Source organism: Poromitra crassiceps, assembly GCF_964638095.1.
Source record: "Poromitra crassiceps genome assembly, chromosome: 2".
In the NCBI taxonomy this organism is placed as follows: domain Eukaryota; kingdom Metazoa; phylum Chordata; class Actinopteri; order Beryciformes; family Melamphaidae; genus Poromitra; species Poromitra crassiceps.
This window is the reverse complement of record NC_139624.1, coordinates 35,539,303-35,567,117: the sequence shown is the minus strand read 5'-3', so window position 1 is coordinate 35,567,117 and position 27,815 is coordinate 35,539,303. Positions and strand designations below refer to the sequence as shown.

The window sequence follows — 27,815 nt, the reverse complement described above, 5'->3', positions numbered from 1 at the left end:
GCACACGCACACGCACGCGCGCACACACACACACACACACACACACACACACACACACACAGACACAGATAATGTATATGTAATCAATCTGTCTTGCATAGCACACAAATGTGTCTCTCAATTAAATTAAATGCAAATGGCTTTATTGGCATGATAAGGTGCATCTTACATTGCCAAAGCATACATTAGCAACACTTAGCAATTACAAAGAATCAGAAACTGAAAACAAGACATTTTGTTACCCAGTAACATAACTCCCCCCCCCCCCCCCCCCCCCCCCCCAGGTTAAGGGTGGGTCCAAGCACCATAACATGAGGCTTGGCGTTGGCCCCGTCCCCCTCTCTCTCCCATTGCCTCACATAATAGCCAGGATGGTGCTGCGCGCAACGGGGAGAAAATACGCTTTGTAAACGCAGTAGGATTCTCTGAAAAACACTTTTATTTTGTGGGATAAACGCTCTGAACTGTCTGTTGCCCGGTTAGTAGTCAGAAAGAAGACAAACATGGGGAAAGTGAACGCTTGTTTGAAACGAGGTTACATTATCCTGGCGAGTTTGATCGGGGTAAGTGCGTGCTTTTCTTTCTGGGGTGAAGAGAACTGAAGAAAACCTAACAACTGAGCGGATAGGCTGTTTCTCTGAGTCAAATCAAAGTAGTAAAAGCACTGAATATAATATAAGCTAACGTGTTGCATGTTTATTTTGGAATAGGCCTACGTTATTATTCCTTTTGTAGGGCGTTGCGTTGAACATTTCATCCACACTGTAAAACATGTTATTGTTATTATTCCCGTAGGCTACCGCCGCAGGGATGACGTATTTTTGTAGGCTTTTACCCAGAACTCCCTGCACTTCCTGGTTCTTACTGTAATAGTCATTGGGATTTTCGGTTAAATGTGGTTATATGTGTAACAAAAGTTTAAACAGCGAGCTTTGTTCAGCAAGATAATATTCACCAATGAGGACCACTTTTATGACTTTTGAAGCATTTTCTGAAAATCGTTTTGAAAAAGCAAATTTTACGCTTTGAAAATCATATAAAAGTGGGGTATTACTTTACAATACTGTAACACAAAAATTGGGTAGTTACTAAGGAACGAGTCAGGAACTAACCATTAGTTCATGATTAGTTCATGAATAGTTAATAGGTAGTTCCTTAATGGTAGTTACTTGAGAACTGACCATTAGTTACCATGTTAACGAACCAGTAAGTAATGATTACTTCCTTAAAAAAAAAAAAAAAAAAAAAATGGTTTTTCTTTCGCTAGTTCATGAGTAGTTAATGGGTAGTTCCTTAATGACCCTTAATGGTAGTTCCTTAAAGATCCTTAATGGTAGTTACTTAAGAACTGAGTTACCATGTTAATGAACCAGCCTAAGTAATGATTACTTCCTTAATTTATTTCCACTAGTTCATGAGAAGTTAATGGGTAGTTACTTAAGAACATACTATTAGTTACCATAGTTGTTACTAGGGAATTAATCATTAGTTAATGATTACTTCACCATTAGTTACCATATGTGTGCCCCCTCAAGTAAAGCAGGCCATCATACTTAGTTGTTACTAGGGAATTCATCATTAGTTCATGATTAGTTAGCATGTTTGTGCCCCCTCAAGTAAAGCAGGGCTTCATAGGCTACTTAGTTGTTACTAGGGAACAGTGTTGGGGGTAACTCATTACAAAAGTAACATATTACATGTAATATATTACTTTTAGCAGTAACTCAGTAATATAACTTATTACTGATAGGATTTCAGTAATATTATACCAGTTACTTTGTCAAGTAACTGAAGTTACAAATTGAGTTACATTTGATCAAATCAAAGCACATATTTAAAAAAGATACAATTATTTCATAATCAAACTGTGTTTTTTATGCAAATAACCACTATAGATGACAATAAGAAAGGAAAAGAATAACATTTAGAATTTTGGATTGTTTACACTGATTTCAAGGCGGTTGAAATTATTTTTGGGGATGGTTCCGGGGCGGCGATGTCATTCTGCTGCTGCTGTTGATTTGGTAAAAGTAATGCAAAGGTAGTGTAACAAGTAACGAGTTACTCTACACAGAAAGTAATATTGTAAAGTAACTTATTACTTTCAAATGAAAGTAACTAGTAATATGTAGTATATTACATTTTGAAAGTAACTTGCCCAACACTGCTAGGGAATACATCATTACTTCATGATTATCTTACCATTAGTTACCATCACCCTACCTATAACAAATAAATAGCCTACAAGAGTTGTTCCAGGTGAGGTTTGAACCCTTGGCCCCAAGAACGCAAGATTATTAGTCTCTACCAAATAAGCTATCTATTTGTTATAGTGTAGGGTGATGGATGGTAACTAATGATAAGATAATCATGAAGTAATGATGCATTTCCTAGTAACAACTAAGTATGTAGCCCTGCTTTACTTGAGGGGGCACAAATATGGTAAGTAATGATGAAGTAATCATGAATTAATGATTAATTCCCTAGTAACAACTAAGCATGAAGCCCTGCTTTACTTGAGGGGCCACAGACATGGTAACTAATGGTAAAGTAATCATGAACTAATGATTAATTCCCTAGTAACAACTATGGTAACTAATAGTCTGTTCTTAAGTAACTACCCATTAACTACTCATGAACTAGCAGAACAAAATTAAGGAAGTAATCATTACTTACTGGTTCGTTAACATGGTAACTAATGGTCAGTAACTACCATTAAGGATCTTTAAGGAACTACCATTAAGGGTCATTAAGTAACTACCCATTAACTACTCAAATAAAATATATATATATTTTTAAGGAAGTAATCATTACTTACTGGTTCGTTAACATGGTAACTAATTGTCAGTTCCTAAGTAACTACCATTAAGGAACTACCTATTAACTATTCAGGAACTAGTCATTAACTATTCATGAACTAATGGTTAGTTCCTGACTAGTTCCTCAATAACTACCCATTTTTTGTGTTACAGTATTGTAAAGTGTTACCAAAAGTGGTCCTCATTTGTGAAGATTATCTTGCTCAACACAAACTTTGCTGTTTCACAAACTTTTGTTTATCCATAGACAGGCCCATTTAAAGCATTTAAGCAAAATCCCCATAGCCTACAAAAGTCAGATTGGCTTTTACACTAATTCCTGCGCCAGTAATTATCGACTATTTCAATAAACTGTTAAAAAAATGCCAGTGGGGTGAGATAATATTTATATTCAATATTCGATAATTACAAATACTAGGCTACATATAGCCTAGGCTACATGCATGCCATATTCTGCCTTGCTCCATGTTATTGACATTTGTATTGGAAGCTAGTGGAATCAGGCCTATCTCAACCTATAACTTGGGCTAAAGGCATAATTTGCCACTTGTTAAGTTGTTTTAGGGGAAATTTTCATTTGCTCAGAGGGAGATTTTTTTTTACAGTGGACTTGTGTGAAAGTGAGCCAGTTACTTCCTAGTCTCTTAGAACAGACGAGTTGGCTTCCGCAATTTTCAAATGCTTCCGCCATACCGTCTGTACTTCGTGGGGGAGAATCATGCACCAACCGGAATGGGAAGTAGAAAGGCGGGTCTTCCGCTCATTAGTCCAATCAGAATCCAATATGCCACATTTTTCGTGGACACACGTGTCGTGATTGGTCGGATTCCGTCGAACTTCTTTCCTGTCTGAAGGTTTTTTTCCCAACTTCCTTGTGCATGTTCTGGGGGTGTAACGTACAGACTGTGTATAGCTGCATTCGCCGGATGTAGATGAGACAGTCTGTTTTAAGAGACTAGTTACTTCCTATTGTGTTTACACTTCTTGTGACAGTACAGTACTAGTGACCAGGTAAAACAGATGGTGTTTTGAACAGGAAGTCATAAGACAACTGCGTCAAGTGGGCGGGGCTACATAAGGTGAATACACTCAGGGGTGTCAAACTCATTTTAGTCCATGGGCCACATGCGACCCAATTGGTGTCAAATGGGCCAGACAATGAAAATCAATAATCAATAATAACCTATAAATGACAAATCCTAAAAAGTTCCTGTTTCTTTTAGTGTAAAGAATGACAGGTACAACACTACAACATGTAGGGTTAGCTTCTCTGCCCCTATGTGTTTCCCATAAGCGGTCTTGTTGGTCTGGGAGGTTTCTCTCCGCTCTGGTTTGGCCCTGCAGGTGCAGTGTAGGCTGTGCTCTGCAGGTGCAGTGTAGGCTGTGCTCTGCAGGTGCAGTGTAGGCTGTGCTCTGCAGGTGCAGTGTAGGCTGTGCTCTGCAGGTGCAGTGTAGGCTGTGCTCTGCAGGTGCAGTGTAGGCTGTGCTCTGCAGGTGCAGTGTAGGCTGTGCTCACACGTGACACATTACTCATGATTTGGCCCAGAGGCCTCACAGCTGAGAAATACGTCATTTTTGAGGAGACCATTATATCAAAGCTTGTGTTGTTGAGACTACCCTACAATGTAATGGCACGGTGGCTCAGTGGTTAGCACTGGCTAGAAGGCCGTGGGTTCGAATCTCCACCCCACTCCTGTGTGGAGATTGCATGTTCTCCCTGTTTGTGGAGGTTTCCTCCTGTAAAGCTCTTTGTGACATGTTTGTGTGATAAGGGTCTATAAACAGTGTGAACAAGTGAACTGAAAATCTTCTCAGCAGATGTGGGAGCTGGGATCTTGTTGCTTGCCCCCTATTGATAGTCAAACAGAACAAATGGAGTAGGCCTACATAAAGTCATCCTTGTCGAAGAAAGAAAACTGGAGTTTAATGAGAAGAAAATTACATTTGCTAATACAGCAACAAAGCCCACAATGCCATTGATAGGCTAAGGATCAGGCAATGCTAATGCAAACACATCTCCACAATGCATTCATTATTCTTATTTAGCTTTGATTTGTGAGACTGCTCTGTGGGGCTTTCAAATGCATCTACAGTATGTGTGTGTGTGTGTGTGTGTGTGTGTGTGTGTGTGTGTGTGTGTGTGTGTGTGTGTGTGTGTGTGTGTGTGTGTGTGTGTGTGTGTGTGTGTGTGTGTGTGTGTGTGTGTGTGTGTGTGTGTGTGTGTGTGCGTGCGCGCGCACGTGCGTACGTGCGTGTATGTATGTACTGTATGTATGTATGATGCAATGTGTTGTTGTTGCAGACCATCAGTGCCCTGCTGTTGGCAGCCACTCTGTTTGGTCATGGATACTTCTACGAGGCTGAGGAGGTAACACTCACACTCAATAAACCACTCGATCGATCTATCTATCTAATATCTATCTATCTATCTATCTATCTATCTATCTATCTATCTATCTATCTATCTATCTATCTATCTATCTATCTATCTATCTATCTATCTATCTAATATCTATATATCTATCTATCTATGTATCCAGTGTTGGGCAAGTTACTTTAAATTAGTAACTTAGTTACAGTTACTAGTTACTGCTCTGAAAAGTAACTCAGTTACTTTAAGTTACTCGTTGCTTTCCAGGTAACTAGTTACTAGGAAAGTAACTTTTGAGTTACTTTTTTTTTAACTCTCAATTCTCTTATTAATGCACACACATTATTTTGGGGTTGCTGTAGCACAGTGTGGGACAAGACAACTGTCAAATTTGATCATTGTACCCATTATCACTACGACGAAAAGTAGTGGAACAAGAAAATACAACATTTAGGCATTGAGGCATATTTATTATTGCCTTCAAAAAGTAGCCAGTACACTTTTGGCAGTGTATAATTAACAACTGTAGTAGTCTATAATATCCTGGCTGAACAACATAAACACTGTGGGTAACAGCGGAGTGACACTCAGCAGCAGAGCCCAGCGCTGCCTGCAGATAGGGACGAAGCAGAGCCCCAAAGCAGCCGCGCGTCGCGGCTGCCTTTAATAGCAGTTCATCTCCAAAAGGCAGCAGACTTGCAGGCATTTTTTTCCCCATTTCATGACCAAACAACGCAAAACACACCGTGAACACCCTCCAACGAGAGGGGAATCTGTATTAAGTGAGAGACGAGTGCTGTGCTTGCCTGGTGCAGCAGGGCACTGGTGACAGACAGCCTGAGAGAAGCGAGGAGAAGAGGGCTCCATGCTGCTGACTCGCCGAGCGGTGTGAAGTGAACACCGCTACCGTACACAACACAGCTCGTGCAAAATGACCCGTTTCACTATCAGAATTTGGTCCAGTAACATTAGAAAGTATAGAAGTGCCGCACGATTAGCCTACTTCCTCATCAGACCGCCGTCAGACTCGCATTTTCCTCTCTACCCTCGCTGCTGTAGGTCCCGCACAGAATCGTGAAGTAACGAGTAATGAGCCTGTTTAAACCACAATAATTGTAAGTACGTTACGTTACTGATGAAGTAATTCGTTACAGTACTCGTTACCGCAAAAAGTAACTTAGTTACTGTAACGCGTTACTTAATAACGCGTTAGTCCCAACACTGTATGTATCTAATATCTATCTATCTATCTATCTATCTATCTATCTATCTATCTATCTATCTATCTATCTATCTATCTATCTATCTATCTATCTATCTATCTTGCCATTCTGCAATATTCCATTGTCCCCCCCAACACCCCAACATCTTTGGGGCGCGCTCATCACTGGGGTTTCAGTCAAACAGTATGTCCAGTACCATGACGTCTTTTTCTTTGGATTGGACAGTATTGGAATAATAGACTACTGCTTGGTGGAAAAAGTTGAAATGTCGTAATTGTCCAGTTGCAATCCACAGATAACTGGTCTAGTGTGACTTACAGTAGCCTTAAAATGCAGCTTAATCATTTTAGGCTTAAAATAGTCCGAGACCTCTCATGCTTAAAATAGTTCCACATCCCCACAGGCTTGACCCCTCAGTGTTGTAACTTCTTCTGTCGTCACAAAGCTTCAGCTGTCTCTAACCAAGACACCCGCTTTATATGGAATGTTTAACATGTGAAGCTTTATTGATCCCTGTAGGGGAATTCTCTTTTCACTTGCCTCACTACACAAGGAGGTCAACGTTCAGTGTCAGCTACAGAGCAGCACTGCTGGAGCTGATAGAGCAGGGGTTCAGGGGTTCCAAACCTTTTTTGGCTTGTGACCCGATTTTGACGTGACAAAAATCTAGGGAGCGTCGACATTCAAATTCCGGTACACCATTGATAATATCATCAGTGACATCGTCAGTGATGTCACATGTAACAGTATTCTTCTTTTTTCCTCTCAGAATTCTGACTTTAATTTGAGAATTCTGACTTTAATCTCAAAATTCTGACTTTAATTCGATAATTCTGACTTTAATCTCAAAATTCTGACTTCATTTTCAGAATTCTGACTTCATTTTCAGAATTCTGACTTTATTCTCAGAATCCTGATTTAAAGTTATAATCTCAAACATTTTCATGATTTAAAAAAAAAAATTAAGCCAAGCCACTATCTATCTGATAGTGCAACCCGATCTCCAAAAAAATTGTAAAATAGCAACGTTTGTGGACATACGTTGGTATTTTACGATGTCGGCTAAGAAATTGTAAAATGGGAACGTATGCGTCTACAGCGGTGGGCGTGGTTTGGGCGTGTTTTACGGAGATTTTCTGTTTCTAACCCCTCCCCCTACTCTAATCCTCACCCTAACCACTCAGAACGTTACTATTTTACATTTTTCGAGCCGAAATTGTAAAATAGCAACGTTGGTCCATATCGTTGGTATTATACAATTTTCTAAGAGACTGTGTTGGATAGTGAGCCATTTGACACTGTTTGGCTGTTTGGCTCTGACCACTCATCGCCATAGGTGTCACCCAAGAGAACAAAACAGAAATCTTAGTAGATCTTAAAAATCGCAAGTGACCACAAGTGATCTTCACTGGTTTTACATTGTGTATGGTGTAAAACAAAACAAAACAAAACAAAAAATTCAGGCGACCCTATTTGAATTACAGACGACCCCATACGCCGGGATTGCACTGGTTGCATTTGCGTTGCGTTGCAGCTGATCTCCGGTTTTACTCCGTGCTCTGTGCTCCGCCAACACTAACCGGCTGCGTGCAGAGCACGCACGGCTCTGCTTCGCCAGACAGCTAGAGTGACGAGACCGACAGGTTCTCACAGTAAAATCGCGTGAGATCATTTGTATGTGGGATAAATACAACGACAAACAGGCAGAAGATCATTGTTCCCAACTGGAGAAGCAGAGGAGGGGTGGGCTTGCTTGGTGTTGTCCTTGTAAAAAGGATGGGTCGTGTCATAAATTATTTTGTGGTTTTCCACTTCAATTATGAACTTTTCCTCATACATGTTTGTCCTCTGGCTTGATATTGAATGCTGTAAACACCTCTGCCCTGTTGATTTCATGCCTGGCTCCGCCCAACTTGCTGCGGCTTTGCTCCGTCATCCGTGAAAAATAGAAGCCTTGCGTATTTCTTTCGGAGAGCTCCGGATCGTCGGAGCTGTGACGGAGTAGACACGCAACGCAGCGGAGTAGGTGGGAGTTGACACAATGATTAGAGTGGAAACGTATCGGCTCCGATGCCGTACCGCAGCGCAGACGGACCGAACACGGACCTAGTGGAATGTAGGCGTAAGGGTCACGACCCTACAGTTGGGAACCGCTGTGATAGAGATTGTTTTGCTCGAAGACTCTTCAGCAGGCCGGATGCTTGGACCTGGGTCTGCCTGAAGAGCGGCCTCACCAATCACTTCACCACCCTGCTGACCTGATTGTCTGTTTGTGTCCTCCCCAGATGGACGAGCTTCTCCCAGGAATAAGTCTCCTGTATGCTCTCGGGATCATCACTCTGCTCCTGTCCATCATTGGTGTGTATGGCGCCTCCAAGGAAAAGAACTGGGCACTGATAGTGGTGAGTGTCCAAAAGAAGACCTATAGAGAGAGATGGAGAGAGAGATGGGGGGGGGGGGGGGGTGGTCGCATCTGAACAATGCATCCTTTAAATAGCAGGAAAATACCATGCCAGACTTTAAAGCAGGTTTTTGTTGGTCATAGCGCTAGCGCTTTCCAATGCCTCAAGATAGCAATGCACCAGCAATGTGACTGACCACGCCTCATTTTTAAGACCAACACAGAGGCACACAGATGAGCTAGTACATTTGCTATTTAAACAACGGGTGCCTGGTGTGAAATTAACAACTGCGTTGGTTGGAAACTAGCAATGACACTTGCACTGTGACTGTGCCTTACGCCGGATGGAAGATAGGGCCCAGAGACTGCCACAAAACTGGGACACAATGTTGGGGGAAAAAGACATAGATAGATAGAGATAGACATCTTGGTACTTTTGAAGGAAGGTAGCTATAATGTAGCTATAGGTATAAGTGTAGGTATAAGTGTATTGCTCACAGTAACACAGACTGAATCATCTCTATTTTTAAAGATTTTGATCAATGATAATATTCATATTTGTGATTGATTGTAGTTTTTGTGTTTTATTTAATCTTTATTTAAGCAGGCAATTCAACTGAGATACATATATTGGGTTATTGTTAATGATATAAGCAATACAAAAATTAAAATATTTTATTCATCTATATTTTCAAAATATAACTGTAATGAAGTTTTAGTAATGACGTTTTGGTACCTTGAAAACTGATAATGTATAGCATTTTGAAGTGAAACATCAGTTTGAATGTCGGTTCTTGTATGAACACTTGAATAACTGAATAAATTATTTGATTATATATTTAGTGCTCATCCACACAATCTATGAGTAATTCTGCTAATTCTATGAGTAATTCTGCCTCCTTTGTACGTGTGTGTGTGTGTGTGTGTGTGTGTGTGTGTGTGTGAGAGTGTGTGATCTCAAACTTGGCATCGTTTTTGCCTGACATCGCTGAAGTTCCTTAAGTTCCAGCGGAGTGTGTCTCTGTAGTGTTCTCTAAACATAGTGAGCTGTATTGTAAAAAAGTTTCACAGAATTGATTATGCTTATCTTTGATATCTCTCTCTCTCTCTCTCTCTCTCTCTCTCTCTCTCTCTCTCTCTCTCTCTCTCTCTCTGTTATAGTTCACAGTTGGAATGGCTCTGACCAGTCTGACCATGTTTGTGGAGCTCATGAAAGCACTTCCTGCACGGAATGAGGTAAAGAGCTGACTATTAAATTAAAGGTGTAGTCTGTCTAAAATAGTGCAACTGAACTAGCATCGGGGAAACAGGGATGAACTAGCATCAGTGAAACAGAGATGAACTAGCATCAATCAGTGAAACAGGGATTAACTAGCATCAGTGAAACAGAGATGAACTAGCATCAGTGAAACAGGGATGAACTAGCATCAGTGAAACAGAGATGAGCTAGCATCAATCAGTGAAACAGGGATGAACTAGCATCAGTGAAACAGAGATGAACTAGCATCAATCAGTGAAACAGGGATGAACTAGCATCAGTGAAACAGAGATGAACTAGCATCAATCAGTGAAACAGGGATGAACTAGCATCAGTGAAACAGAGATGAACTAGCATCAATCAGTGAAACAGGGATGAACTAGCATCAGTGAAACAGAGATGAACTAGCATCAGTGAAACAGGGATGAACTAGCATCAGTGAAACAGAGATGAACTAGCATCAATCAGTGAAACAGGGATGAACTAGCATCAGGGAAACAGGGATGAACTAGCATCAGGTGAACAGGGATGAACTAGCATCAGTGAAACAGGGATGAACTAGCATCAGGTGAACAGGGATGAACTAGCATCAGTGAAACAGAGATGAACTAGCATCAGGTGAACAGGGATGAACTAGCATCAGTGAAACAGAGATGAACTAGCATCAGGTGAACAGGGATGAACTAGCATCAGGGAAACAGAGATGAACTAGCATCAGGGAAACAGGGATGAACTAGCATCAGGGAAACAGGGATGAACTAGCATCAGTGAAACAGAGATGAACTAGCATCAATCAGTGAAACAGGGATGAACTAGCATCAGCGAAACAGAGATGAACTAGCATCAGTGAAACAGGGATGAACTAGCATCAGTGAAACAGAGATGAACTAGCATCAATCAGTGAAACAGGGATGAACTAGCATCAGGGAAACAGGGATGAACTAGCATCAGTGAAACAGGGATGAACTAGCATCAGGTGAACAGGGATGAACTAGCATCAGTGAAACAGGGATGAACTAGCATCAGGTGAACAGGGATGAACTAGCATCAGTGAAACAGGGATGAACTAGCATCAGTGAAACAGAGATGAACTAGCATTAGGTGAACAGGGATGAACTAGCATCAGTGAAACAGAGATGAACTAGCATCAGGTGAACAGGGATGAACTAGCATCAGGGAAACAGGGATGAACTAGGATCAGTGAAACAGGGATGAACTAGCATCAGGGAAACAGGGATGAACTAGCAGCAGGTGAACAGAGATGAACTAGCATCAGGGAAACAGGGATGAACTAGCATCAGGGAAACAGGGATGAACTAGCATCAGGGAAACAGAGATGAACTAGGATCAGGGAAACAGAGATGAACTAGCATCAGGGAAACAGGGATGAACTAGCATCAGGTGAACAGAGATGAACTAGCATCAGGGAAACAGGGATGAACTAGCATCAGGGAAACAGGGATGAACTAGCATCAGTGAAACAGGGATGAACTAGCATCAGGTGAACAGAGATGAACTAGCATAAGTGAAACAGAGATGAACTAGGATCAGGGAAACAGAGATGAACTAGCATCAGGGAAACAGGGATGAACTAGCATCAGGTGAACAGAGATGAACTAGCATCAGGGAAACAGAGATGAACTAGCATCAGGGAAACAGGGATGAACTAGCATCAGGTGAACAGAGATGAACTAGCATCAGGGAAACAGAGATGAACTAGCATCAGGGAAACAGGGATGAACTAGCATCAGGTGAAACAGGGATGAACTAGCATCAGGTGAACAGGGATGAACTAGCATCAGGTGAACAGGGATGAACTAGCATCAGAGAAACAGGGATGAACTAGCATCAGGTGAACAGAGATGAACTAGCATCAGGTGAACAGAGATGAACTAGCATCAGGTGAACAGAGATGAACTAGCATCAGTGAAACAGAGATGAACTAGCATCAGAGAAACAGGGATGAACTAGCATCAGTGAAACAGAGATGAACTAGCATCAGGGAAACAGGGATGAACTAGCATCAGGTGAACAGAGATGAACTAGCATCAGTGAAACAGAGATGAACTAGCATCAGGGAAACAGAGATGAACTAGCATCAGGTGAAACGGACTAACTAGCATCAGTGAAACAGAGATGAACTAGCATCAGAGAAACAGGGATGAACTAGCATCAGGTGAAACAGGGATGAACTAGCATCAGAGAAACAGGGATGAACTAGCATCAGGTGAAACAGGGATGAACTAGCATCAGTGAAACAGAGATGAACTAGCATCAGAGAAACAGGGATGAACTAGCATCAGGGAAACAGAGATGAACTAGCATCAGAGAAACAGGGATGAACTAGCATCAGGGAAACAGAGATGAACTAGCATCAGAGAAACAGGGATGAACTAGCATCAGGTGAAACAGGGATGAACTAGCATCAGTGAAACAGAGATGAACTAGCATCAGGTGAACAGGGATGAACTAGCATCAGGTGAAACAGGGATGAACTAGCATCAGGGAAACAGGGATGAACTAGCATCAGGTGAAACAGGGATGAACTAGCATCAGGTGAACAGGGATGAACTAGCATCAGAGAAACAGGGATGAACTAGCATCAGGTGAACAGAGATGAACTAGCATCAGGGAAACAGAGATGAACTAGCATCAGGTGAACAGGGATGAACTAGCATCAGGTGAACAGGGATGAACTAGCATCAGAGAAACAGGGATGAACTAGCATCAGGTGAACAGAGATGAACTAGCATCAATCAGTGAAACAGGGATTAACTAGCATCAGGGAAACAGGGATGAACTAGCATCAGTGAAACAGAGATGAACTAGCATCAGAGAAACAAGGATGAACTAGCATCAGTGAAACAGAGATGAACTAGCATCAGGGAAACAGGGATGAACTAGGATCAGGGAAACAGGGATGAACTAGCATCAGTGAAACAGGGATGAACTAGCATCAGTGAAACAGAGATGAACTAGCATCAGGTGAACAGAGATGAACTAGCATCAGGTGAACAGAGATGAACTAGCATCAGTGAAACAGAGATGAACTAGCATCAGTGAAACAGGGATGAACTAGCATCAGGTGAACAGGGATGAACTAGCATCAGAGAAACAGGGATGAACTAGCATCAGTGAAACAGAGATGAACTAGGATCAGGGAAACAGGGATGAACTAGCATCAGTGAAACAGAGATGAACTAGGATCAGGGAAACAGGGATGAACTACTAATGAAGTAATATATCATTAAATATATGCATAAATTAGCATATACACTGTTGTAACTACAGATTGTTCAGAATGGCAACTTATTTTACAATACAACTAACAACACACAGGAATTGCCATATATTTATTAACTTAAACTTTCTGGACTTAAAGCAAAGTTAGAACTTTTGTGTCATCTAGAGTTGAACTGACAATTAAGAATTTGAACAATATACTAGAGGACCTGGCTCAGATATGTATGCACTTCAGTTAGGATAGAATATCTCAACTGTTATAGACTAATATGACCCCTGCGAACACCTTGGGATGTGTGCCAAAATCTCTATATGGGGCGAAAACCCCAAAAATGGCCAAGCCGTGCTGGCCCTGCACAACTGCCTCACTTTGCAGCATATGCAGCTCGGCCGCTGCACGGCCTTACCCGCAGCTCGGCTGCTGCGTGGCCTCGCCTGCACTATTGGCGCACGCCAATAGTGTGTGTATGTGTGTCTGTGTTGCTCACAAAAGGTTCTTATTGCCCTTAAGTTTACATGCACGTGCATGTGTGTGCCCCTTGTTTACTTTTTTTTTTGCCCCTTAAGTTTAACATCAGTGCCTATGACATCATCAGTGATGTCATAAGATTATTTTGCTCTTATGACATCACTGATGACATCATCAGTGGTCACAATGCCTCCTATGACTTCATCAGTATGACAAAAATTCTACCTCGCCCGCAACTCGGCTGCTGCGTGGCCTCGCCTGCTCTATTGGGACCAAAAAATATATAATATATATAATAAGATTGGAAGCAGATTGCTGGTGTTTTTCTCAGAAAGGATTCTATCAATAGAGCTAAAAACATCCTGAAAAATGTTTTGTATCACCTTACAGATTCCAAACTGTTTCACAATAGAAGATGGAAGCATTGCTAAGATATCTTTCAAAATATAATTTAACTTGCACTAGTTTTTGTCATCAAATGCTACAGATTTCTGCTTACAATATCTCAATAACAAAAACATCGCTGCTATTTGGTTGGAATGAATGGACTCCCAAAATAGTGAATCAGACATGCTTATTATGTTATTTATATCTTTTTAATAGCGCTAGATTTCATGATATGTTTTAAATCATGCCACTTAATTCAAATATTTATGAAATGTTATTTTGTTTGCAGGCAGGTGAGGAGGTGAGGCGGGAACACCTGGCCTTGCTGCCGCTGAGTGAAGCCAGTGAGTCTGATAAAGTTGGCCTGTATAACATGCAGATCCAGGTAGGTAACAGTGTGGCGGTGGTGGTGGCGGTGGTGGTGTGTGTGTGTGTGTGTGTGTGTGTGTGTGTGTGTGTGTGTGTGTGAGTGTGTGTGTGTGTGTGCGTGCGCGTGCGTGCTAAAGTTTTCTGTGTCATAATAATTAATTTGGAAACAAATCTACCTTATCAGACTAGTCGCCTGTACTTACTGAACTCAGATCTGCACCCACACCACAACAAGCTCTTTTTCCTTTGCCAAGTTCTTACGGTGTATATTTGGTCATAATTTCCACCTAGCCAATTCTCTACTGGACCTCCATATTTTATGATGTTGTCTCTAGATGGTGTCTCTAGTCTTTATGTACAGTATATGTTGTAATATCCTCTTCTGTCTCCCCTCTCAGTTAGAGTGTTGTGGACTGGAGCAGGGCTACCAGGACTGGGGCTACGACATCCCTGAGTCCTGCACCTGTGACGAGGACGACAATGCATGTGTGAGTACCAAAGACAAGTAGGAATTAACATCTTCGCTGTGACTTAGAGTTTTTATGCCTCCTAGCCTTGGCCGGAGGCATTATGTTTTACAGGTTGTTCGTCCGTCCTAGTCCGACACATTTACGAAGCAAATACATACTGGAAGTACTTTCCTGAAGAAGCTATGTATATTGTCCAGTCTTTTGTGTTGCTGCCTTCAGCTCTGGTGAAATAAAATCGATCTCCTTGCTCAGCCTTAACATGACGGTGGTTTTCAATTGTTTTGAGAGAGAAAAAGTCCGCTGCTCGGGAAGCCCTTGTAGTTGTGTGTTACGTCGGCTCCGCTAGGCCAGAGACGGGGGTTTAGCAAAGCCGCAGCCTTTCCTGGTGAGTGGCCGCCGGGGTGGTGGCTTCCCTTCTCCCTGGCCCGTAGCGTAACTCCCGTCCCCCTCTCTCAAAACAATTGAAAACCGTCATGTTAAGGCTGAGCAAGGAGATCGATTTTATTTCACCAGAGCCGAAGGCAGCAACACAAAAAAACTGATGGAGCGAATTAGCAACAGGCGGACACCGGAAGTAGGTCAGAGACGGGTCATGAGTTACATGATTTTAGATAGGTCAAAGTAATATTTCTGATGTATCTTGCCCATTCTATGGCCAGGCGAGTTGTAATATATTGTCATGTCATGGTGTTTTGGGGTCATTTTTCTATATATTTTATTGGTTGTGCTATTTTACATTGAAGTCAATGGGGAAAGCCTTGTGTTTTCGCCCTAAAAGGGGGCGGGAACCTGTGGTGCCTACAAAATGACGTATTGCCGATCTGATGTATAGCCTACTTCCTGGTATGGTTGCAGTGACTAGTACTGACAGCACCAAAGTCATGCCGTCTAAAGTCACGTCCTCTCCTGCATTCAACATACAACCAAGGGAAAAGCAGAGAAAGGAGTGCGTCTTTGGTAGGCCAAGTAGTATAACGTCAAGGTGCTCTTTGGTCAGGGGTAGGACAGTTGAGACTAAAAAGAAGTAACCAAGGCACTCTTGTAGGTGAAAAAAGGGAAGGGAAAACTTCACTTCACTTCACTTCACTTGTTTGTCACCCTGATGAAGGCCTGTGTTCCGCAAGACGTTGGTGCGTTTTTAATTCTTGCTACTATGCATTTCACTAACTATGACCAAGCCACAAATAATTGATAGTTTGTTAGGGGGAGGAATGGGGATGAAGGGATGGGGGAAGGGATGGGGGGAGGGGGTGATGGGATGAGGGGATGGGATGAGGGATGAAGGGATGAGGGGATGAGGGATGAAGGGATGAGGGATAAGGGGGTGAGGGATGAGGGAAGGGATGGGGGGAGGGGGTGATGGGATGGAGGGATGAGGGATGAAGGGATGAGGGGATGAGGGATGAGGGATGAAGGGGTGAGGGATGAAGGGATGAGGGATGAGGGGATGAGGAATGAATGGATGACTTGGAGGAAGTATGAGTAGATGTCTCGAGGAACCAGGGAGTGAGACTCTGGATGGGGGAACTGCCTCGGCGATGGAATCTTCATGGTCTTGATGGCTCCATCTTATCCCTGGTGGTTCCTAGGCTGAGATAGAAGATTAAGGGGTTGGGTGGGAGGGATGAGTTTGGTCTTGAGACGAGAGAAAGGATCTTGGTTTGGGGCGTATATATACTGTAGGTGGAGCGAATGATTGAATCCGGGCGGAGCAAGGGATTGCCTGATTGAATGATTGACTGAGTGGTTAGTTGTGGCATGGCCTTGTTCCCGAACTTTAGTTATAATGTTATTATAACTTCATTAGCCATACAATAAAGGCTTTTTAACTTTTTTCAGATACAACCAAGGGATTTCATCCGCCATTCGTTTTCCATCTACAGTTTGTTAAAATGTCTGTGTGTTCATTTAACGTTATACACGGCAGAGGGAAGATATGCGATCGCTATGGGCAGATATGCGGTCGCTATGATGACCAGTTGTGGGCGGAGGCAAGTAAACCTGCGGTGGAATGAAAGAGTCTATCATGGCGAGACGAGTAAGGGCAGTGAGAGTAGAGCCATACTGTGCTGTTATATGTGGTGAAAATGAACCATATGGGATACAGAGCCTACACTAACTAGCAGGAGGGCGCGTAACTACTTTTCTACTGCACGCACAGAGAAGAGAAGGACATTTATCTTCTCGTCTTACTATTGAGATTATGGCAAATAGGCGAATCTCCCAAAATGTTTGCGTGTTCCTTTAAGTTTGATGCTTTTTCTTTCTTTCTTTCTTTCTTTCTTTCTTTCTTTCTTTCTTTCTTTCTTTCTTTCTTTCTTTCTTTCTTTCTTTCTTTCTTTCTTTCTTAGATAATATAATTCATTGTTCATTCATTAACTCATTCATTCAACTATTATTCATGCCCATGTCTGTTGCAGGTGGCACCTCCTAAGAATAGCAGTCTATCCGAAATGAGCGAGCCCATTATGATTTATAAAGAGGTAAGAAAAAGCAAAACTATTATAATTCAAAATGTTCAACAAATATTATTATTATTATTATTATTATTATTATTATTATTATTATTATTATTATTATTATTATTATTATTATTATTATTATTATTATTATGTCGAACCTACAGTACAAGCGCATTTCCCCCCCCCATAATGAGATTACCTTTCCTTTTGGAAAAAGTGACATCTCATTCTAAATATAATTGAAAAATAATTGATAGAAGCAAATAAAAAAACAAACTAACGATACATTTTGTTTTTTAAGGTTACACAACATTTAGGACTACAGCTCTTTAAATTTAGCCAATGCATCATTTCAACATATTGAAATTGATTAAGTTCACCATCACAATTTAGAAGAATACGGCAAGTAAGTAAACTAGGAACCAAAACTGATAATTGCAGAAATATTATGACATTTGGGTGTCTGCCCGTGCACGCACGTGCACACACACACACACACACACACACACACACACACACACACACACACACACACACACACACACACACACACAGTTTAGTTTAGTTTATTTGCGCATAATGCACAAATGAGGAAATTCTTTACAGGAAACAACTGTGCAGTGGAAGCTAAAGAGGTCTGTGACTGTAGGAGAGTGTTAGATTGCAGGAGCTTACGTTCTTGTGCTTGCTGATCGCGTGGGATAGAGATCAAGCATGCAAGTGATATAAGCAGCAGCTGGTTTCCGTGAGCAGCGCTTGGGTGCATTCCTCTGCTGTCAGATTATCAGTTAACTCTAATAACAACACATAACAACTAATAACAACACATGCTTACACAGCTGAAGAGCTGTGAGATCTCTGACTTGGTGTGTACAGTATTATGACTATGAGCATCGATATTATTCTCTTGTAAAACGGGTCTTTTCTTTTGGAGATCATCTGCTAGAACTGCTGTTGTTTTTGGAACCACTAACAGAACTACCATACACAACGCTAATTGCTGTCCATTTTAATAACTCCAATTGCTCCTCCATTCGTACCCTCTTTGAGAAAACATGTTATTAAATAGCAAAGATGCTGCAATTAAAAGTAAAATGAGATGCGCCACCCTAACTAGATGTACTGTATGTGTTAATTATGTCTTGTCTTTTTATCATTAGTGCAGCCTCCACAGTATACAAATACAGATTGATCTGCTCTTCTGTTCCAGCCATGCCTTCCAATCTTGATCTCCCATGTCCATATGGCTATAAATGTCATAATAGCAGTGCTGGTCGGACTCACAGTACTCTGGGTACGTACGTACTGTCTCTGTCTGTCTGCCTGCCTGTTTATCTTCTGTATCTCCCACATTTGTTCTTCACCTCTTCCTCTTTCTCCTGCTGTCTCCACATGATGTGTTTTTTATGCCTCCACCGGCAATAGCTGTTGGCAGGAGGCATTATTATTATCCGTCTGTCCCTTCCTCCGTCCGTATGTCCGTCCGTCCCATGCTTAACGCAATATCTCAGGAACGCCTTGAGGGAAGTTCTTCAAAATTAGCTCAAACATCCACTTGGACTCAAGGATGAACTGAGTAGATTTTGGTCGTCAAAGGTCAAAGTCCAAGGTCATTGTGACCTCACGATCGCCCGTTCCATGCTCGTTAACACGATACAGTATCTCAGGAACACCTTCAGGAAATTCATTCAAATTTGGCTCAAACATCCACTTGGACTCAAGGATGAACTGATTCGATTTTGGTGATCAAAGGGCAAAGTTCAAGGTCACTCACCTCCATCCGTTCCATCAAGGAAGGGGGCGGGGCTAGGGAAAAGGGGCCATAGCTTGGGAAGGAAGGTCATAGAGATTTGGGTTCGAGTAATCTCTCAAGCCAGTCTATCTCTTCCACAATCTTCAAATACCCCAGAGATAGTCTGTACTTTAGCCCATTCAAATTTGGCCAGAGGAAGTTCTGTCCAAAGAAAAAAACACTTTAGACCAGAGGAAGTTCCATGGTATTCGGCCAATCACAACACATGTAAACAAAACCGCACATGGGATAGCACATGGAAGTGCGGAACTATTGGACTAATGAGCGGATGTCCCGCCTACAGGAGTTTCCCTTTACATTTTGACCAACCTTCCCCTGCAGGAAGTACAGACGGGTAGGTGGGAGCATTTGCACATTGCGGGAGCCAACGCATGTGTTTTAAGAGACTAGGGTTCGACGGGTGGGTAAAGGGAGTGGCTATGGGGCTGTGGGTGGTGGGAGAGGCGTGGTCCGTAAGGGGGCAGGGCTAGGGAAATTGGCCGTAGCGAGGGATAGAATGGTCATAGAGAGTCGGCTTCTAGGGGTGGTTAGGGGGAGTGGCTAGGGGGATGTGGGTGGTGGGAGGGTGCATGGTGAGGGAAGGGGGTGGGGCTATGGGAAAGGCACCATAGCTAGGGATAGGAAGGTCTTAGAGAGTCGGGTTCGAGGGGTGTGTAGGGGAGTCGCTACGTGTAGTGTAGGTGGTTGAAATGTAGGGTTAGGGATAGGACCATGTTGGAAACAATTAGCCGTGTTGCTGAGGTACCCCAAACATTGCCTAAAGTGCCATAAGGCTGAACGGCCAGTGGTCACACCACTGTGCTGTGGGCTTCAAGGTATTTATGCAGAGATGGGAAGTAACGAAGTACAAATACTTCGTTACTGTACTTAAGTAGATTTTTCGAGTATCTGTACTTTACTTGAGTATTTAATTTTCTGACGACTTTTTACTTTTACTCGTTACATTTTAACACAAGTATCTGTACTTTTACTTGTGTACATTTTCAAAACAGGTTCGTTACTTTTGTTTAAATGCACAAGGATGTAATTAAAAAACGAGTAGAAACGGGAGAACGGAGCAGAAGTAATAGACGAGTTTCCCAGCGCTGCTGATAAAAGCTCATTCCAGCTCCGCCAATAGTATGACTTGGCACTCCTCCGGGGCATGGACAAAGAAGAGAAACACGGATTTTCTCTGAGGGGAGACACACGCAGACATTAGGAGCCGTGCAGACAGCCAGCACTTATTAGCGCTCCTCTTTTTGCAATTCATTCTCTATAAGTACGCGCTTAGCGCGCATCTCTTTCAAGAAGCATTTCATCGCGTTTAAAAGCTGGTGGTGTTTTTTTTAGCGCAGCGCTCTGGGCGCTGAAAGCTGAGGAAAGTTTAACAGGAAAAGCGCCCTGCTCCTCTTCACTCCTCCCACCTCGAGTCTTCTCCCAGGAGAGGAGGATTTTCATCTCGCTGCTTCCAGAGTTGCCAATCATCTGGTTCTTTTTTAAATAACCGCTCCCTACATTCAGTTTGTGCACTGTCAACATTCAGCTAATATGGAATATGGTGGTGTTCTAACGCCAGAGACAGTTCTGTCTTAATAATAAACCTTGAATTTGTGAATGTGATCAACCTGTGGACATTCAGTTCCTTATCCATTAGGTATCAGTATCATATCAGTCTCGAGTATTGTGATTCTGCACTTTGTAAGGGACACCTTGTAGGCCTATCCAGCAGTTAAACTTGTCTAACTATTTGCACATTCATATATCATGGAAATATTAATGAGGGAGGACTAGATATGATTTTAATGGGTTTTTTTTGTGTGGAAAAACCATAGCACACTATTTAAAGTAGAGTTTTAAGATGTGTAAAACATTTGTAGGGGATCTTTTATCCTCAAATTATATTCTATGATGTGAGGTTCAGTCATTCAGAAAGATACGGTAAAAATACTTTTACTTTTACTCGTTGGGTACATTTCAGAGCCTGTACTTTTTTACTTTTACTTGAGTAAAATAATTGAATCAGTACTTCTACTTTTACCGGAGTAGTTTTTTACACTAGTAACTGTACTTCTACTCAAGTACAGAATGTCAGTACTTTTCCCATCTCTGTATTTATGCTTGTATGAGTCTGGACAGACATGGATGTAGACTGTACTGTAGACTGCTGACTTGACTTATTGGCAGAGGCAGTTATTTCTAGTTTCTCCAATGTGCACTCTTATACTGGAGTTCACAAGTCTATGCAACATGCCATTTAAATTGGCTCCTCAATTAGTCATCATGCCATACAGTAGTCTCTCTCACCCTCCAAAGGCAGATTCAGTCTTCCCTGCAAAGCCACTGGGTTTGAGGAGGCAAATACGAGGAAAATGACATACTAGGCTGCCCAAACATTTTCTTCTCCATCGTTTACATGTTGGGCCTTTCGTTGATGTTCTTTGTCCAGAGTGAGCAGGTAGTGGTTCAGTGTCTTCTTGCTCTCTAACTTTCCACGGCCACTGGCCAAAAGGGAGCATGGCAATGGGTGTGGCCAATCACAAAAGGGTGGCTAAATTCCAAACTGATTCACGTAACACCACTAAACTTTGTAGAAAAGTTGGCAGAGGTATGCACTCTACTTAGTGCCCTGTAGTTTAGAATAATGTTTGTGTTTTTATCTTTTTCTGCTCCATTTATTTTTCCACAGATTTCTGTTATCTGTGGTTCAAGTCAGTGTAACATGGCATCATGTCTCACTCACTCGCTCTCTCTGTCTCTCTCCCCTCCAGATGCTGTCAGCAGGCCTGTGTGTTGCCATCCTGTGTCAGTTGAGGCGGAGGGTCGATGTTCCTCCAGTGGTCTACAGTCCAGAAGCTAAAGCAGGGAACTACACCGCTCTCACAGACGCTGCCGAAAACGCATGAGGTTGTTTTATTTTAGCTCTTCAAAATAGCCAAGGTTAAACTTATAGGATGGTACAAGGGAGCTGTTAAAGATGGTGGTGTACAGCAGAGTATAGTCAGTCTTCACAGTTTACAGTTGGTCTCTTAAACAGTGCATGTTGCCTCCAACAAGTTACCTATTTGCTAGAGTCACATAAAACATGACTGTTTTGTTTTCTTCTTTCTTAAGTTGAAAGTGAATACAGTCATTTATGTGATGGGTGAGTTTCATGCCATCTTGGCCCTTGAAACCTGTTAGTCTATGATTCAATTTAAGAAATGCAAGGTCATTACATCTACATGGGATGATACTTTGTTTAAAAAAAAACCTACTTTATGCAGGTACATGTTTTTTTTGTTTTTTTGTCTGACTGGCAAAATACTTTAAGCTATGCAATTTGTCAGCGACAACACATACTGGCAGGACAGGGCAGAATAGAAATGTTTTTACTTGCCTTTATTTTATTTTCTAAAGCAGAGCTTCTAAAGTGTCATACTCAATGAACATGATCAAACCTAAGATACATAAACTGCATTTGACATCAGTCGTTACAGCAAAGTAGAATAATGTCAAATACATAACAAAAGTCACTTGACTCACGGGGGGTGTTTGTTTCACCCTGCCTGGAGTGCCAATGGGGTGGCTTGAATTGACATGAAGGGTCCCAACCAATAACAAAATGTCAATTTTCCAGTGGCATTTTGGTCCCAGGTTGTAAGATTACATAAGTGCAGTGAACAGTAAATTAAGGCTTACATTGTGGAAATTGAGTCATTTTAATAAGATGGTTTATGGAGAAGTTAATTTTAAGAAAAAGCACTGAGGATGTGACTGAAAAATATGTGCTTTATATGTATGAATTGCAGCTCTATTAAGAATGCAGGATTGTGTCTTTTATAGCTTTCTGGAATAATAAATGACCAAGGTCATTACTGTAACTGTGTTATATTCAAAAATGTTCTATACTTTCAACTTCAACTTTCACTTTTTGTTTGCCTTTAGATTGATGAATCCAGATTGATTTACTGTAGATCAGTGGTGGACAATTATTTTTTCTTGTGGGGCTACATGGCAAACCCTGATTGTTGCTGGATGCCAAACAAATAGTGTCATGCCATAACATCTAAGTTTATCACTAAATTAAATTATAGAAAAGACACTGTGTGCTTATTCTTATTGTTCTTCATTTATTATATTGAAAATCACTCCAAACAGCCAATTATCATTCGATTTTTTCCAACTTCATAAGTAAAATTTTGTCGGTTGTCTTAGACCTCCTGGGCCAGGCAGAACCATCATGAGGGCCGCATAATGACCAGGTCTGATTTAGATTGATGATGAGTCCATAAATAATGTTTTTTCTAATATGGTGTCATTGCTGTGTATGCAGATGTAGAGTGGCATACAGACAAACAGGGATTTTGCAGTCCATGTCTCTCTCCACCTCCCAACCAGTGCTTGATCCTGCCCCTGCTCCCCACAGTTTAGCCTACATACATCATAAAACATAACTCACGTTAAAAATAACATGTTTGTCTCGCTGACAGCCAAATACATTGTTTATATTGACTTTTTTTTAATTTGTTTCCTGGTTTGGATTTGTAAAGACAGAGTTATGAGTTGCCATTGATACTTTGTATTGTGTGTAATAAAAAGAGTGATGTATAATTTTCATTGGTTTGACAAGTCATTTGAAACACAACACAAAAAGGTAAAGGTCGGGGGAGTTTTGTGATCGAAGATTTAAGTAAATGCATTGTAGTAAGAAACACGAAGCCAAAACAGGAAGGGACTGTGAGCCTGAAAACAGCAGAATGATTCTCCGTTATTTGTGCATTATAATCACATCATGAGTCGTTAACAAGGCCGGGACACTCGGGACACAGCTATGAAGATAAACATAGACCTAAATTAGCTACTGTGGTCAGAACACATTTTACCATAGATTTAAATTCTAAGAAACTAGACCGATATAAACAAAAAAAGACAGAATCTGGAGACAATATAACATTTTCTTTTTCTTTATTGATAGCTGATTGTAAAACAGTATTAATTCATTCCATAAATAATAATAATACTAATAAATAATAATAATAATAAAAACACTGACTTTAGCAGAGCAAACAAATAATACAATACTTAAAGAACAAAAAAATAAAAATAAATGACACAAGATTTGTTTCAGATTAAATCCCTTTAGAAACAGACAGCTCAAGCAACATGTCATGGAAGTAACATATGGGCCCTAACAGCAAGGACACACACACACGCGCGTGTGTGTGTGTGTGTGTCTTTCACAATGTATATTCTGCCATGTGCAGGTGTGTGTCACTCTGTGGCCAACAGGTGGCAGTGTTGGATAGAACCGCAGGTGAAAACTCATCTCATGAGTATCTATATCTGTCTGCAGAAGCCTGCAAGACTTTCAAGGTAAGCCCCCTTCAATTATGCTTCAAGATATGCCCACTTCAAGGCCAACCACTTCTCACAGTAGTATTTCTTAACCTTCAAAATAAAGCCATTGATTTTGATTTTGTAACAAAAAGTGTTTTTTCTTCAAATTTTCTCCCATTTTCTCTCCAATTGTATAAATACTTGGTCACTTCCCCCTGCTGTCCTGGCCGTTGCTCCACCCCCTCTGCCGATCTGGGGAGCGCTCATTATACTCAAGCAAGACTAGCACAGTGGTTTTCAAAGTGGGGGCCGGGACCCATGGGGGGCCGCCAGGGCGCACTACCGGGGCCTCAGCAAATTCATGGAAATGCTTATGTGTGTGAAATGTGTTAATACTACAGAATAATAAATAAAGAACATAATATATAGGTGTATTATATTTTATAATTATATTTGAGTGTGGTGTAAATAATTATATCATATTTGCCATGCCCATCTGTCATCATTTTCCCTTGGTGTGGGCAATACAGTAGTATGACTCTGGAACAATGTTTATAATGGAAAACAGAGAAGACAAAATATAAGATATAACTGTAATTATTAGGTTATTACATTAATGAAAGTAAGGAAATATATCCTGAGGTTGTATGGAAGTGATTTGACATTTTCAATAGTATTGCAGCCAAAGGCTAATTCTATTTGGGGGGCCTTGGCATGGAAAAGTTTGGGAACCAATAGACTAGTAGGCTACATGCTTCCTCTACATGTGTAGTCACCAGCTGCTTTATGTGAACTACGGTAAATATAGAAGAGTAGTGCATCTATCATTTGCTGGATGGGCCTCTGGAAAAAAGGCGTGGGGGCATAAATTAAGAGTATGTGTGTGCCGCATATCTCTCTCATGCGCTAGATAAATAAGCTACAACTTTATTTTCTTTTGTTAAAAACAGCCCGAGCCCAACCCCTATCTATGCATAAAGAAATTGCCTGAGCCCAGCCCTTATCTGTCCATGGACCATGGAGAGGCAATGATGACAGGCTGAATGTCCTATAGTTTAAACACAGAACATCCAAAACCATGAGAATGAAATGTGAAGAAAAACCACACTAATGATTATGTAAAACACACATGAAGGCCTAAGAAGATGTTTAGTGATGGCTGTCTGCAATCTGAGTCTGTCACAACAACATAATGTATGCTTGTATAGTTTTATTTTGTGTTTTATAGCCTTATATCCCACTAGGGATGAATATGATGTCTTAAATAAATACTTCCATTATTCTGACAATGAAACATGGGGCTTATTTTATTTTATTTTATTTAACCTTTATTTAGACAGGCGAGTCATTAAGAACAAATTCTTATTTACACTGACGGCCTGTGGGGTAAGGGAGAGGGGCTGCAAAAAAGGTCATGTTAAGGATAAAAAGGATAAAAACAGTGCATTATAAAACAGGGTATAAAACATAACAGCAATCACATAGGATAGAGCCAAAACTCAACATAACACAACACAGCACAACGTAGAACCAACACAACACAGTACAACGTAGCACAACACAACAAGACAAAACAATACAGGATAAACCAAACAAAACACAGCATGATGGGGGAAGGGGGTAGATGGAGGGAGGGGTAGAGAGGGAGGGAGGGGGGATGGGAAGAAGGGAGGAGGGAGGGAGGAAAGGAGAAGGGGAAAGGGGGTAAAGGGAGGGGGGAGGGAAGAAGGGAGGGGGAGGGGAGGAAAAGGGGAAGGGGGTAGAGGGAGGGGGGATGGGAAGAAGGGAGGGGGGAGGGAGGAAAGGAGAAGGGAAAGGGGGTAGAGGGAGGGAAGGGGTAAAGAGGGAGGGGGAGATGGGAAGAAGGGGGGGTAGGAAAAGGAGAAGGGGGAGGGGGTAGAGAGGGAAAGGGGGGGTAGTAAAGGGTGAAGGGGGAGGGGGGGTACTATGAGGGGGGGAAGCAGACACAGCGGTCAACAAAGAGCTGTTGGAGTTGCTGTTTGAAAATGGAAAGTGATGTCAGGGTTGCAAGTTTGAGGGTGCTCTGAAGAATATTCCAGTCGTATGCTGCTGCAAAACGGAAGGAGGTGCGGCCGAAGACAGTTCTATAAGCGGTTGAGCTGGGGATAGAAAGTTTGATGTACCCGCTTGATCTTGTACTATAGGTGTTTGTTGCTATGTGGAGGAGAGATGAGAGGTAATGTGGTGTCTTGCCTAGTATGGACTTAAAAATAAAGTGGTGCCAATGGAGGGATCGTCGGGTTTTAAGGGAGGGCCAGTCTACCAGATTGTAGAGGTCACAGTGGTGAGTCTGGAAGGGTGCATTGGAGGCGAAACGGATAGCTGAATGGTGAAGCGTGTCTAATTTTTTGATACAATGTGTATTTTTGATGCATACACATTGCATAGGGCTTTGGTTGCTTTGTGGCCATAAAATGTTTGTGTGAGCTTTTGCACACAAAGCATGCGTAAATGCTATAATTGCTATAGGAGGCTCAACTATGTTGCATGCATGGTGTGTGGTGTACACTTGATATACTGGAACATGAATGGCCTGCATTTATAGCGCTTTTATCCGTAGTGCTTTACAATGAGTAGGTACATTCACCCATTCACACAGACATTCATACGTTGATGGTGGCAAGCTACCACGCAGGGTGCTGTCGCAGCCATCTGTCATAGACATTGTGACATCATCAGTGATGTTATAAATCAGGGATACTCAACTTGCTTTTCGCGGGGCCACTTTCGTGAAATGATAGAAGGCCAGGGGCCAGTTAATAAACAAACAATATACATTTTTCTGTAGCGGATTGTAGGTTTTTGGGGTGTCAGCCGGAGTTTAGTCTAACAATGTTGTGCAGACCGGATAGTTAGCTAGGTTAAGTACATACATAAGTGCCTGGGTAGCGAGCAGACAGCGGTATTTGACAATTTAGCAGCTTCGATTATTGAAAGATATTCCATATTCCAGACTGAAATGCTATAACAGAAGTGGAGTATTGGCCAGAATGACATGAACATTTGGACACTTATTCACCGGGTATCTTGCATGTTGCATTCAGGTGCACAGTAAAAAAAAAAAAGAAAGAAAAAAAAATTGCAATTCCATCGCGGGTCACACAGGGGGCGCCCGCGGGCTGTATGTGGCCCGCGGGCCGCAAGTTGAGTATCACTGTTATAAATCCTTCCCTGCAAGAGGCTATTCATAGTATTCCTATGATGTAACAAG

General features: G+C 41.7%; 1 protein-coding gene across 1 annotated transcript; it reads left to right on the top strand.

Moving 5' to 3' along the window:
• Positions 1 to 376: 376 nt before the first annotated feature.
• Positions 377 to 23,863, top strand: LOC310795029 (tetraspanin-8-like). The gene is made up of 9 exons (XM_083657050.1): positions 377 to 563; positions 5,122 to 5,187; positions 8,699 to 8,815; positions 9,976 to 10,050; positions 14,461 to 14,556; positions 14,939 to 15,028; positions 17,431 to 17,493; positions 18,683 to 18,766; positions 22,036 to 23,863. Exons 1-9 carry the CDS (start codon positions 504 to 506, stop codon positions 22,168 to 22,170), a joined length of 786 nt encoding a protein of 261 aa, XP_083513176.1. The 5' UTR covers positions 377 to 503; the 3' UTR covers positions 22,171 to 23,863.
• Positions 23,864 to 27,815: the final 3,952 nt, after the last annotated feature.